This window comes from Trachurus trachurus (assembly GCF_905171665.1).
Source record: "Trachurus trachurus genome assembly, chromosome: 7".
NCBI lineage: Eukaryota > Metazoa > Chordata > Actinopteri > Carangiformes > Carangidae > Trachurus > Trachurus trachurus.
In genome coordinates this window covers 23,748,964-23,764,293 of record NC_139901.1, presented here as the reverse complement: position 1 = coordinate 23,764,293, position 15,330 = coordinate 23,748,964, and the positions used below count along the sequence as shown (strand labels likewise).

At 40.7% G+C, this 15,330-nt stretch overlaps 1 protein-coding gene across 1 annotated transcript in view; it reads left to right on the top strand.

The window, feature by feature from the left end:
- Nucleotides 1-1,340: 1,340 nt before the first annotated feature.
- Nucleotides 1,341-15,330, top strand: part of LOC310989061 (solute carrier family 12 member 5-like) — a gene marked incomplete at its 5' end in the record, with an annotated part of 39,547 nt that continues 25,557 nt past the window's right edge. Inside the window, one exon of the mRNA XM_083975946.1 lies at nt 1,341-1,395. Coding sequence (XP_083832072.1) covers nt 1,341-1,395 — 55 coding nt within the window. The remainder of the gene's footprint in view (nt 1,396-15,330) is intronic.

Sequence of the window (15,330 nt, the reverse complement as noted above, 5' to 3'; positions counted from 1 at the left end):
CCTCATCCTCTATAGCCTCTCCTGCACTTTGCTCGCTTGATCCTCTCCCTGTTTCGTCCTCTTTTTATCCATCAACCAGCTCTGCCTCATCCTCCCTTTTTGCCTCTCATTCATCTTCTCCTCTCACAATCCATCTTTTCTATTCATTAAGCCACCTGTCCTCAGCTGTGTGAGGCTTCCTTCCTCACAAATTGCAATTTGACTGGAGGTCTGAATCCTTTCAGTGACCTCCTCTGCAATAATTACAAGGTATTGATAGATATTCAGGAAGCCATAGAGGTAACATCTTACTGTAAAATACCATGATGTTCAAAATTGACATAAATGTCAGCAGGAGTTTAAGTGTGGATTATTTGACACAGTCTTTTAAGGTGTAGTTGATATTCCTTTATTTCCATCTAACCTGTATTTTCCCAAAATATAATCAACAAAATGTATAGAAAACCTTAAAAAAAAAAAAAAGGACACGGCACTATTATGATAGCTCTTCCACTACTCCAAGCAAAGTATCTCAGAGCAGCAGCCAAGCATTTGTATTTTGTCCCCCCCCCCCCCCCCCCCCCCCCCCCCCCTTCTTTTATTTAGATTACGGTTTGAAATGAAAAGAAAACCCAAGGAGACCAGTGAGTTACACAAGTGCAGCCTGCAGCCTTTCTACAGATAATGGGCCATGACCACACACGAAAATATAAAAGAGACAAGCATTGTGGGGGGAAAAATAACAAAAGGGACATGACTACACAGTAATGAAATGGAATCTCGTCTTCCATCTGAAAAGAACATCAAAGGAGATGCTTAATCTCAGGAGGCACTACTTTGTCATCTGATGTGCATCCCCTCTGTCTCTCAATCCCTCTCCATCCATCCCTCTCTCATGATGAGATGGATGATGATGAACATGCGTGAGGGAGAGAAAGAGGGAGGGTGGGAGGAAGAGAGGGATAATACCTTCTGAATACATGATGAATGTAGTCATCGGGCTTAAACTGACTGGGGGGCGAGTGGCACACAGAGACCGGGAGCGTGCATGTGAGTGACACCGAGCACCATCATCAACTCTCCCCCTGCAGCCGCTCTTAGTCTCTCCATCCTCCTCCTGAAGAGAGACAGAGGGAATCACGGCACAGACACAACAAGTAAAAGAGAGAGGATGCTGACAGCTTTTCTTTCCTCCACTGCTTCTGTTTTAAACTGAGCTACCAAAGAGAAGAGGAAAGAACAGAAGCAGAAGTTAAGGACATCTTGTCGTTCACTCCAGCCCACCTTTTTTTTTTTTTTTTCCCCCTCAGCAACAAGCTCAAGAGCCGTGCTTGGTGTGCACAGCCTGAGGAGGAGAGTGGATGCTGAACAATATGACGGACTGCGAGGAGGGAGAGGGGGGGCCCAACAGCCAGGGTGAGTGACGAAACATGCTGTGGACTGATTAGAGAGGAGTGTGTGTCAGTGTGCGTGGCAGTGTGGGAACGTGGGTGCGTCAATGTGTCTAGATGAGTTGTCAGCATGGGTGCTAAATGTGTGAACACGTATGTGAGTTAGGGAAAGTTAGGGAAACCAGATTATGTAATTTCAGGGATGTGGAGAAAAGACTGGTTTGAACTAACTGAAAAAAAAAAACAGTGGTGGACAGAGGAAGTTCTTGGACCAGCAAACACTAACAGTTTAGGATTAATTTTTGGAGTTTTACTTAAAGGTTGGTTACATGTAAAATGATGCTGCACTTGAGAATGGAAACAGCAGGTGGATGATGTGTTCCTGGGGTTGAATATTTCAGCCTCTGTATGACCAGCTCTGATGTTTTTTCTTATTTTTCTTAATTATCAAAAATGACCTCTCTTAGTGAAGGGATGCATGAATGAAGTAAGTGTTCTGATCTGCCAGAGGTTCATAGATTTATGTCTGTGTCAAACACTTTCAGCACTCTACGAAAAAAGGTTTCCAGAGGACTGAGTGCAGCCCTGCAGAGCATCATTTCAGACTCATTCAAGTCTCTCCCATCAAGAACATCTCACCCTCAGGCAAATTCTGCCTTTCATAATGGTCCGTGTGTGTGTGTGTGTGTGTGTGTGTGTGTGTGTGTGTGTGTGTGTGTGTGTGTGTGTGTGTGTGTGTGTGTGTGTGTGTGTGTGTACAGTCTGAGTGTGAGTTGTTGTTACTTTTTTCACATTCAACAGGGTAAACTCTCAAATCCACCAGCGCTGTAAGCAGATTAAGTAGATATTATTTTGCTAACACATCACTGAATAGGATCAATTTGGAAATCCACATGTGCAGCAAAGGAATGTGAAATTGCAAGGCAAAAACTTTTCTGTCACTGGAGGACAGTCATAGAAAAGTTGTATCTTAAATTGTAGGCTATCAACTGACAAGACTCATCATGTTTACAGTTTTGAGTTACAGTTTTACCATTGTTATTGAAATTTCCCAAAACGTTATTTTTCCTTCAGAATATTAAACCCAACTCTCATTTAATTTGGTTAGGCTACTTTCATAAAACAAGGTAAAGCTTGCTCGGAAATCTCAATCTGACCAATGAGCAACACACTCGCTTCCTGTCATGGCGTAATTTTGTGTCATTTTTTTTGTTTGTTTTTCCAGTTGTGTCTTTTTTTTCACAATCTCTAGCAAGAAGCGACAAATAGCCTAAGCGAGTTTTCTTGAGCTAACGGACGTTTAGCAACATAATACCAGGAACGACCAGGAAAGGAACAGGTTGGGTTTGTTGCTCCTCAGGGATGGGTTAAATGCAGAGAAAGAATTTCACTGTACTAGCTGTATATGTGACAAATAAAGTACCTTTACCTTTAACTGACGAAATTAGTAGCCTATGTTTTTGTCTACTCACCGTGCTTCAAGTTCATTGAGCGCTAGCCGTGTTTGGCGGCAAGCTAGCGTTAGCCTGAAGGCGAAACCCTCAAGAGAAAACGGTGGAGGCAGGAAGTTGGGCTAAAGTAATATTATCAACAGCTCTAGCTAATGAGCGCAAGCACTGGCGGTTGAACTTAACGGTTTCTCTGTTAATGGAGCATGATAAGAGATTTTAAATCAATAATCAAGTAATAATACTGCGTTCAAGACAAGTTGGAACTCGGATCTTTCCGACCTCCTACTTGAAAAAGTGCAATCGAACGCCAGCTCAAGTTGGAGCTCCCACTTGGTGAAGTCAGAGAAAAAAATCTACCCCGACTCCGAGAATCAGTTATCTGACGTCACACAACAATTTGCACCGGTGTAGAACCACACCGTCAACGGCAAAACATCAATTAAAATGCATTTAAATGCCAAAATATATAAAAATGTTCTTTTTAAAATAGTTTTTGTGCAGTTTCTATTGTTTCTATACCTATGTGAAGCACTTTGAATGCAATCCTGGTCCGCCATGTTTTTGGTTATTCTGGCGTGGTGCATCCCGAACGGTTTGAAGTCGGAACTCTGAGTTTTCAACTGGGAGATTCCAAGTTGCGAGTTGTCTCAAACGCAGCATAAGACCCGCAATTGTCAGCTCACATACAGTAGCCTATGTTGGAAAAAGTGCGGCTACTGTGACTTGTGTGTGGCCCTGGCAGCATATTTTATTTTCACTGATGACTGATTTTTGTATAGCTAGATGAAGGTGAAGATGTGTGATCAGGTACCGCCACTCATTCACTCTATGAATAACATTTCATGAGTTGTTGTGATTTTCTTGATGGCTAATTGTTGTATGCTAACAGACACACTGATACCTTTGTGTTGATTTAGTGTTGGTTGGCTGAAGTGGTTTGAGTCAAAATAGGCTGTTAGAGTAGAGTTGATGAATCAGATATTAATGTTGTTGTGCTGATCAGTGGCTTGGTAGATGGATGGATGGGGGAAAAAATGATGAACATCTCCATGGTGACATATGTGATCTGCAGTAGCCTAGTTATGCTTGTTAAGTAAAAACACTTTGAGTTGTGGTAGTATGTACAGAAAAACAAGCGCACATTAATCACTTCCAACGTGGACAAGACTGTCATCATTAATGTGCATGAGCTACCGAGCCTACATCTTGATCCTTTTCAGATCTCCTCTATGCCCCTGATGCACAGTATGATTGCTAGAAGCAAAAGGTCAGGATTTGAGCTGCATCACACCACAGGGTGAATAAGAACATGGCATTTTGGGTGTATGTCCAAGCGTTAAAGTGTGAGCACAATATGAACACACACACAGCACAGAGAACATTGGTATGTTAGTTGATTGATCAATCTGGTATCTGGATAAAAATCCAATCTTATAATATTCCTTTTGGTTTTCAGGGCAAGGGATCCTCAGTGGTTGCTTGCTGTTTTAATCAATAGGTTCAAAATGAGTGATTGTGAGGTTGAAAAATGTATCTGGAGCAGCTGGTCCAGGTGATAAACAAAGCTTATATCAATGTTAAATTATTGGCATTGAGGATTTTATCATAAAACTGGAGAAGGTATGAAATAAATAAATCTACATGCGCTAAATATACATGTTAAAAGTTACGTTCAGGTAACCAAATAAAAAAAGTTAAGCAACACTTCAGAACTGGCAAAGATGAACAGTGTCTGATAAGTCATCCCACTGTTTATTACAATACAGTCATCATCCTGATGCCATTGCTTCTGTTCTTGTTGTTAATTGTAATGTTGCGCTTGTGTTTTATCAGGTGACATTTTGCCCCTAAATAACCTTCATCAGTGATAGCGGCGCTGACAAAGAATCTGCATTAGGAGAAGAGGGGTGCTTAATTCATCCTCCTTTTTTAATGTGTTAGTCGGCCATTCTTTCCCAGTGAAATCCGGACAGTAGGCAGTGCATTAACGTATGGGCAATCAGGCAAATTGATTCAGATTCAAACACCAGTGGATGAGCTAACAACATCTGGCAAGCAGATTAAATCCATTTTAGCGGGCCAGTTGTGTCAGAAAGGGCGGGAGGTGCATTCCTATCTGAATACCTTTAAAGGAATAGTTTGACAAATTAACTAAGCTTTTATCACTTTTGCTGAGGGCTACAGTCAGTCAGTAATGTTAGGTTATGCATAGGATGAAAATTGAAAACAGAGGGAGAAGCTTGCCTAGTTCTGTCTAGTAGTAAATTCAACTACCGTCTCTTCTAAAGCTGACGGAATAGGAAAATGGATGTGAATTAACAAAAGCTGAGAATATCAGGTTAATACACACATTTGACAGTATTGCAGGTATAATAAATAAAGATAACCAAATGAAACACGAGAAGAGAAGCTCTTTGTTTCTGTCAAAAGTGAGAAAAACAACTATTATGATACCATTTATCTGCTTGCTTTGTGTCAGGCAGCAAATCAGCATCCATCATGTTGTAATATTTCTCGCAGTGGAATTTATCTTTCACCTGAGGGAGGGAGAGCAGCAGTTACTCCTCTGTCTGAAAGGCAATTAAGTTAAAACAATCCTGTTGGAAGTGATTAATCTCAAGAACATACAGAGAGCAACCTGAGGGGTCAAGGCCAAGTAAGGGTCAAATCTCAGGGGTCGCGAGTTGATTAATTACCCCAAATAATAACAGTAAGGTACCAAATCATACATTGCTTTATTTTTTTTTATGTATAGCTACACTCTTGTTTCTCATGTTTGACTGTTGACATGTTTGAATGGGCACTACTGGACTACTATCCTCTTCAGGCTTGTTCATGGCTTTGCTTCATGGTACCCAAACTATCAAACTTACTTAACTGTAGTGATCCCCTGACTTTTCCTCCAGTTCCCCCCTTGTGCTAGAATGCTGTGAACTGTGCTTCTGTCTGGCACTTATTCATATACTACACTAATTTCACACACATGAAAGCTTTTACACACAATCCTTCTCATACACAACTGAAAAAGTACTGAACAAGTGAAAATCTCGTAAATACGAATGAAACCTTTTATTTATAGGTTGTGTATGTGAGTGTTTCAATATTAAATGTAAAAGATTTCACTAATCTCCTTTTCAGTCATGAATGAGAATATCATTTTTAGTCGTGTGCACAATGTTTTCAATTGTGTGAGTCTTTCAGTATAGTAGGCTATGTGAATTAGTGTGATTTCATAGTAAACAATTCTACACAATGTTCATTCATCTTTTGTGTCTATGGCTGAGTTGTAGTGGACACGAGCAGTCGTGTAATTGTACATCAGGTATTATCTCATTGCAAAGGAGCATTATGTAAAGCTGCCCTCTTGTCATATAAAGGATTTTAATATTTCTGTTTCCTGGTAATTTCACTGATGTATCCTCTGCTGATGTACAGCTTTAATAAACTGGCTCAGAGCAGATAAACCATGTCAGTGATTGTCAGTAATCCTCTGACGTGTTGTCCTGGCTCTTCAATTACTGAACACTGAATGAGGAGTGTGTCAGACACTGACTTTAATCCATATAGAGTGAGAAGGTCAGACTGGTGAAGTTGGATTAAGAAGGTCTCGACATCTTGTGCCCATTTATGTTATGGATTGATCCAATTCAATGTGTCTAATGTATGTATGTTATCCATTTCATTTCAAATTACAACTACATCACATTTCCTCTGTACATCAGATTAACACTTTCAATACAGGTGATGCAACCACATTGTCATTGCATGCTCTAATATTAATATGTGACGTCTTAAGGAAGGCCTTAAATCAGGTCTCACATAATAACTAAAGCTTCTGTGTCTCACCCGCTTTTGACATTTTGGTTTTAACTTTTTATTCATTTTAGTTGATGTCAATCATGTGATGAAACATTTGGTTCATGAGTGCTTCCTGATCTGCCATGCATTATTAGTGTCAGGTGTTGAGGGGTTGGCAGGATCAGATTGATCAGTTTCAAGTGTAAACAAATTGGTTGTAACTTGTGGAGGGAAAGGAAGCTTATTCAGAAGAAAAGTGGGATTGTTAAAAAGGTTGTGAATACTGTCTCGGTTGAATTTACCCACATTAGACTGCTACACTACAGAGTTTGTTTGAGACCACACCGAGACCAGCTCTTTGAAAAGGTCTGCTTTAAGTCCACAATAGAGTGTAATTACTGTTTTCAAACCTGCCCAAATGGAACGTTTAGGGGGATAAAAAATGAATGAATTTACAGGTGTGAAAACCCCTTTTTTTGGTTTTGTTTGGCTGAAGGGGGTAGCATATGTCACTATGACGAATCCCTTCCCATCGCATTAGGCCTGCACATAATCATTTGAGCCATTGTTAGTCTTGAGATGTTGATCATACTACCTTTAATTATGAAGCATCTTCAATTTCTAGGCGTTTATCATTACAATGTGGGTCCACTCTGACCTTCTTCTGAGATGGTTTATGACAGTGTAACAACATCATGCTAGATCTGCCTTTGCTAACAATGGTCATTTTTAAGCAGCTGTTGGAAAAATGATCAATGACCGACTGGTAAGGACAGTCTTAAACCAGGGACCACCACAGATATAGAGCTGTTGTGTTTTTGCCGGTGCTCACTCACTGAGGCTTTGAAAGTTTCACTAAGACTATGATGACACTGCAGATGTTGACACAACGAGATCTAGAAGCAGAACTACATCTTCTCCACCCAGTCTTCTTTGACTGGAGATTATAAACTACTGTGGTCTAATCCTTCCTTCCTCATCAGACCACCATCCAGCCCCCCTCTTCTTCACACAGACTCAAACACACACACACACACAGCCTGTTCACAGCGGTCTAATCACATCACTCGGTCTGTGGAGGAAACATAATATCACTTTGGAGCATTTTACTTAACTTTTACTGTCCAATCTTACTACTGAAGGAATTGATTACAATGAGATAATGAGTCACTGCTAAAACACATTTGAGTTAATACTTAAAGAATAATTGTGATTTGCTGTTCATGCATTTCATTCAATTTCTCCTATGCTTACAAGTATTGTTTATGTAGCTGAATATTGTCATAGTTTATTTGCCCAAAAGTACATCTGTAATGATATGGGCACTGTGGTTCAGCCTTCCACCTAGCGTCTATTGACCGAAATCCAACCTTGCAAAATCAGCACCTCCAACCCGGTGTCCCAGCTCTCTTCTCGGCGGCACTACGATACAAACACACCCCGCTATACGTCACTATAATCTCTTGTTTGTTTGTTTTAGTTTATGTCCTGCTTTGTTCGTGTCACCATCACATTATGGATTAAACTATTTCCTGTTTTTATTTAGTGTCTTTGTGTGGGTGTTTGGGGGTCATTGGTGGTTCTTTGTTATGCCCCTTAGGGCTAACAAATCTGGGGCATAACAGTTGGGGGCTTGTCCGGGAGCAAACAACCATGAGGTGAAGTAAATGTGCCTGTGTTTGTGTAGCTGTCGTGTCATATGTAGCAGTCTTTTTTGGGGGGGGGGGGGATTTTTATCTTATTTTTAAGGAGCACTTTTGGAGGCACAGCTCTGTTTTGCTGACATAGATAACTGCATTATTGTAACTGGTACTAGTGGTGGATCGTGCCAGTGCTACTCTAACATTGCAGATGATGGAGCCTGCTAGAATACATACTGTAACTAAACCATGTTGTCAGAGGCAGAGGAGGAATACAGGCCAATGGCACTTCCAACAGGGCTGGTAACCCTGTTGCAGTCTGGTTTGCAGTTGTCTGAGCCTCTCCATGCCCAGTAGCAGGGACAAACTTCATTATCTCTGCCAACAAGGGCAAGCTAATGTTAACACAAAAGTCATGAGACAGCAGCTGCTCTAACTAAGACATGTCTCTCTAGTAGAGACGCCCTGTCTGTGAAAGCAGAACAGCCAAAACAAGCCAAAGTTATCAACAAACACAGTAGCATTAGATGTATGGGATGAGTGAAGGATAAGCTAAGCTAAGCAAAGCAACGCAAACAAGCAACCACCTAATGAGAGAAAATTGTGTTCAAAATCTTGGGTGGGATGAATGTACCTGTTGTGCCTGGCCTTGGGGAAACATGAAAGCACAACATGAAAGAGTTACTTCCCCTACCCCCATGTCCCATGCCACAATTCGCAGTCAAACAGAAATGTTTTAATTTAATTGTGGTAAGGTCAGGCCTCTGGGTAAGTAATGTCTAAAACAACAAACATAAGACTTAACTAAAAGAAGAAAGAAAAGACAATACAGTTCTCCTATCTGCCTCCTTAGCAGAAAACTTTATTGGGACATTATTGCTATTATTCAACTTTTTGATTCTTTACACTTTTTCAGATATTAAACCTGTTCTGATTTTTTTGTTCCATAGGAAATGAATTGGAACAGGCTTCAAACTCTAAAAACTCTAACTTCAACTACTTCTACATTGTTTAAGCTACAGACTCCATTCAACTTTTAAACTGTAGAAAAAAGTTCTCAAGTTTTTATAAATTGAGTTATTGAGATGGTAATGGACTTTTCTAGTTACTCGGACCACTCAAAGCGCTCTACACTGTTCATTCGCACATCCAAGGATACATTGGAGGGAAATTTCAGGTTCAGTGTGTTGCCTAAGCCAGGACACTGAATCGACCAGTCAGCGGAGGAGGAGGACGGGAATCAAACAGCCAGCCTTCTGGTTAGGGAATGACTTGCTCTACTTCCTGTGCCACAGTCGAGGCAAAGATCTTCAATGCACATGAAGATTTCTGACAAATTTCACACTTTTTCAGAGGCTCCAGTTTGTAACTTGCTGTTATGTCCACTATACTTTGTTTAAAAAAAGACTCACACCTCATACAGAAGTCCTCTACTTCTACCTCTAGCTTATTTTCTAGATGATCTAGGTTTTCTGTAGCTCAGTGGCAGTGCAAAGGTTTACTGATCATGAGGTCATGGGTTTGATTTCTGCCTCAGTCATCACTGTTGCATGTCACATCGCTACTTGCTCACTTTGTCAATTTCTTCTGCTAATTCAGCTTGGCTTCTGCAATGGCTTTCAGCATTCACACACATCTTCCTTTTGAAAATGCTCTTTCTTGTTTTTGTTTGCTATTGAGACATTAGCCCTGGCCATCCGGCAACATTCAAGAATCCTAGGGGTTGAAATAGAAAAAACAGAGCATATAATTTCACTATTTGAGGATGATATTATTATTTATTTGTCCAATCTGGCATCATCTATACCAACACTAGTTAGTATAATAGAATATTTTAGGAAATTCTCTGGATATAAGGTTAATAACTCCAAATGAATAAGAATGCCAAAAAAATCCAGTCATTTTGGAAAGATGTAACCTACATGATTGTAGGCTAGTATGACTAATATGGTGAGGCAAAGCTCTGTATATTAGGTATTTGTCCTGATCACTTTGCACCAGGCTGTAGCTAACACTGCACCCATGATTGATCTATCCTTGCTTCAGGCTAGGACAGTGATTGCATTGAGGTAGTATGGATGTATGGATGGCCCTTAGGGCTGCCACGATTAGTCGACTAGTCACGACTACGTCGACTATTAAAATCGTCGACAACTAATTTAATAGTCGATGCGTCGTTTTTTTTAACTTTGTTTTTCTCTCAAAACTGCTGCAGCACCTTCCACACACGCACCCGCCGCCGCCCACCACACACACACACGCACTCACTCACTCAAGGTGAGTTAGTAGGCTACAGGTGTTCTCTCTCTTTTCTCTCTCTACCTCTCGTCCGTCATCAAGCGGCACCGGTGTTTTAGTTACCTTAAACGCTTCAAGCTGAAAGCTAATGATGGTATATAAGAGCATCTGCATGCTGGTGTGATAAGCTGTATGTTTTACATTCAATTTACGTATGATCCGATTAGTCGACTAAACGAAAAAAAATAGTCGGTGACTAGTCGACTATCAAAATAATCGTTTGTGGCAGCCCTAATGGCCCTACACGGGGAATGTGGTTATGGGAAATGGCGTCATGCTTGACACTGGAGAAATTACCTTATGTTGCCAAAGGGAAACTAAATAAGTTCACAGAGATATTGGAAACTTTTATGCAGTTCCTGTAAAGTGATCAGACTGAAATTAATGAGTAAATTTGATTGGCGGCGCTTGTGGAAGCTGGCATCCTCTTATAAATAAACAGGACCACTATCGATTTTGTGTTTTATTTTACCTTTATTTGTTTGTTTTACTTTCTTTCTTTGGATGTATACTGTTGAGGATGGGGGGAGGAAGGATGTTCCTAATGTTACTGTCCCTGTGACTGTATATTTTTGTCCAAAACAATAGATATATTGTTACTGACCTGAATATTAATCTTATGCACGATTCTGCCCTCGGGTCTGTTTCACTCAGTTATAAATGGCATGCTAGGAGCAATGCAAACTGTCTTTCTCCCAACTTCAGATGTGACTGTGTCTGTGATTGTATGTGCACAAATTCCTGACTATAGTGCAAATATGTCTTTATAATCTTGTTTATAAAATCTTACACAGTAGATGTACACAGTAGTATTTTATTACTGCCATGTGACGGTGTTGTGTCTACAATCCTTTCAGGTAGCCAAGGACTGATTTTTGTTTTAATCAGGTTATTTAGTGCATACAGTTCTGGGTAAAACTCAATGTGAAAATGATTTAACAGTGTTATTGTTGATCTCAGAGCAGCCGTATTTGGGGTTGAGGAAAAAAAGCTATCATAGACTGCCTGCTCAGCATTAGATGGCAGATAGACTCAGCAAGTAGTTAGCTTGTGATGATAGTGGGGCCATTTAACTACCAAAGAAACAAATTATATTTCTATGAGGGGTCGGAATATGAAAGAAATATTAAATACAAAATCATATTAAAATAATGAGTGTATAAGCTAGGTGGCCAAAGGACAAAGGACAAAAAAACATGAATGCTAATGTGGCGCAGCATCTGATTGATCTGTTGTAACATCTTTCTAAACAATGATACTACAGACAGACCTGTCACCTGCCCAATGGTGCTGGCCCCAACACATTTACAGGAGCACCAAACAAGTGATAAAATGCCAAAGATTTACTCAGCGGCAATCAGCTCACTTTTTCTCCACTGCCTGTGCTCTGCAAGTGCATGCAACGACAATGCTCCTTGCACTTATTGTGTATCAGTCTTTACAGAAAAGCAAATTCAACTAGCAGTGGCTTTTAATAGCAAATTCACCCACATATAGATTTTTAAGAGTTAAAGCAGATATCAGCTTCACGGCCGTTTCGGCTAATGCTGCGTTCAAGGCAGGCTTTTGAAACCGTAAGTTACAGCTTCAAGTCACAACTACGACTTGGTAGCGTTCCAGGTAACCCGTAGCTCGTGTTTTTACCATCCTGTTGTCTGTGAAAGTTCCCTATAACGGCCACTCGTAACTTCCGACCCGTGAACTCGTACCAGATCGAACTGGTATGACTTCACAGGAAGGAAAAACACAAAGTACGAGTTTCTTTGAACGCACCATGAGTTAGCAGCCCCCGCCCTTGTCAGGCATCAATTGGTCCTCGTGCTACGTCACCACATTCACGCGCATCCCTTGGCTGCACACACAGCCCTTCATGCCGTTCTCTCTCCTCATTGGATAACACTTGTATCCCACAAGGAAAATTTTCTCCTCGGGTTACAGCAGAGCAGAGTGACGGAGAGACTCGTGTTTAGGCTGAAATACTTCATGTAAGTGATTGCTGACGGAAAATAGGACTATTTAGGACTTATATTAACAAAAACATTCCACTGATATCTGCTTTAAATGAAAATATAAATTCTACTGTCATGTACATTATGCTAAATAAGCATACAAAGACTGAAGCCTGCCTCCCTAACAAAATCAGACAATCCTTTAGTGTCACTAAACAAAACACTCAATTCTGATAGTCAGGTGTTTAACCCATGGCAACGCACCGTGACAGACCCCCCTAGAGAGTCTGCTAACCTCTAGCTTCTCTTGTTGTAGCAACTTTAGCAATGACCACACCATAGCAAACAGCAAACCGCGATCAAAAAGCCACTCATAGCCACAAATAATGCTCAGAACAGCACCAAACTTCATCAACAGTACAAACAGGGTCCCAACACATAATACGAGGCATCAAACATCTGTTAGCTTTGCCTGTTTCTATTGAAAAGAGACGAAAACAACTCAGCCGTGTTGTCCCTTCTGTGATGTCTGCTTGTTAATGCCATGGTTACAGGTAACGAAAACAACTCACCCACTCTCCTCCAGTTACGTTATGCAGCAACTTTCCGAGTCCAGCAGCCCGCACTGACAAAACACGTCGGAGTCCGACGGGCAGCACAAACATCTGGTTTCAGCGGCCACTGGAAGGCGGTGACCACACCGACCACTTGATTCCCCCAGGTCCAGCACATAGACTCCACCCTCAGCTCTCCCTCTTTCACTTTTCTCCTCCATTTCCTTCAGCTCGTGTTCGGTAAACTCGGTCTCAAACTGATAGGGGCGCCCATTGAAATGAAACCGTCGTTGTTCTCAAACCAAACTGTCTGCTTCAGTCTCTTCCGGCAACGAACATCGTCCTGATCTCGCGTGTGACGTCACGTCGCGTCTAATCTCGCGCTTGTTTACGTGATTCTCTCCCGCAAAAATTATCTAAAGTAAAAATGCCCAATTCCGTTCATTTCCCTGTGAACACTCGATAATAACTTTTATAAACTGATAGGCAAGACACATAGGAACTTTGGCTGCATTATATGGAGTAATAATCACACATTTTCATCCTTGAGCTGTGGGACTCTACTTCACTCGGCTCCACACCAGCTGACTACCTGTAACCATGGCAAGCAGACATCACAGAAGGGACAACACGGCTGAGTTGTTTTCGTCTCTTTTCTTTTTACAGTCTATGCTTTTCAATAGAAACAGGCAAAGCTAACAGATGTTTGATGCCTCGTGTTATGTGCTGGGACCCTGTTTGTACTGTTGATTAAGTTTGGTGCTGTTCTATTATTTGTGGCTATGATTTGGGGGGGGGGGTCTAACTCGGTGTCACAGTGTGTTACGCCGGAATATCCCTTTAAGCTCATCATTACATGGTTGACAGTCATCCTTCCTCACCATGTGGGAGAAACAATAATTGGCCAAACATATGGCGTAATCAGATTATAGCCTATGTGTGCAAATGTGCTACATCAATTTACATAATTGCTGCTTTTGTTTTGTTGAGGCAAAGCCAAATATATTTGATTGTGCACAGGCTTTACTTTATAAATTACCTGCCGATGGTATGAGGTATACATACTTTTATAGATGTCACACATTGCTTCGCCTAACCTCATCCAGCCTATGATATCTTGAAAACTAGCAGGAACTCCATGGTCTCATGCTGCAGGGAATGCCAATTTCCAGCACTAATTCTCTTTGGCAAACATGCTTAATGTGTTGGAGCAGTAGAAGTGTAAATTGATTTCAGAGGCAACAACATTGTTTTGTTCAACATTCAAAAGCTTCACATCTGGAAATGCTGGGGATGACTCAGATTTCCACCAGATATTTATCCTGTGTCTTGTTTTTATTTTGTTCATTTTGGGATGTGTTGGTAACGTCAAGACTTTGTGCATGTAGGTCAAGAGGTAGCTGACATCTAAGAATCTAAGAACCACTTAGATTTTAAAAGTCGCTGTAGTTATTGTCTGTACGCTAATAACCTATAGTTCAGAGATCAACTGCAAAGTGATTCAAAACGTTGAAGTGATTCAATGTCTTTCAAAGTGTTCACACAGCTCTGTGTGTCAGGCACAGCATTACTCCAAATTAAAAGCACAGAGTCAGGACTATGACTGATCCCCACTTCTACGTGTCAGATAGCATATCAGCGGCCTATAATGCCATTCATCCTTGTAAGTTTGTCATTAGCTGTGATCAGTCTGTAAATAGCATACAATTTTCTTCTAGCAGCCTATGCTGAATTACAGCAAATCCAAACACACAGTCAAGAGTTGAGAAGAACTTGGAGACCTATAACAGATGATATGGCATTTTGAAAGCATCCTCACTTAACTTTTAATTGTGAAAATCTTTGTGCAGGATTAGAATAAAAAACAAATCAGAATAATTATAGACTGGATGCTGCATTGAAGGGTTTTGACTTTTTCATCAAATTTGAGGTTTGTATTTCCTGGCCTCAGCTCTGTTGATGGGAGAATTGAGTGCCATTGAGGTCCTGTTTACAATAATCTACAATTGTCCTGTCAGTGTTTGGACATAGAACAACATATTGGAAAAATTACAATTTTCACCTGATGATGATCTTTCACTCTGGATCAACCGACAGACAGAGAGAAAGACCAACATTATTATTCCTCAAACCATGTGACTCAAAACGCAAAAAGAGTCCAATAACAGCAACTGTACTGTATCAAATTCATTACCACTCAAAACAAACAACAGATTACATTATTGGTCATGGTGTTTTCAGTGACAACATAATTCACTGTATGATATTGC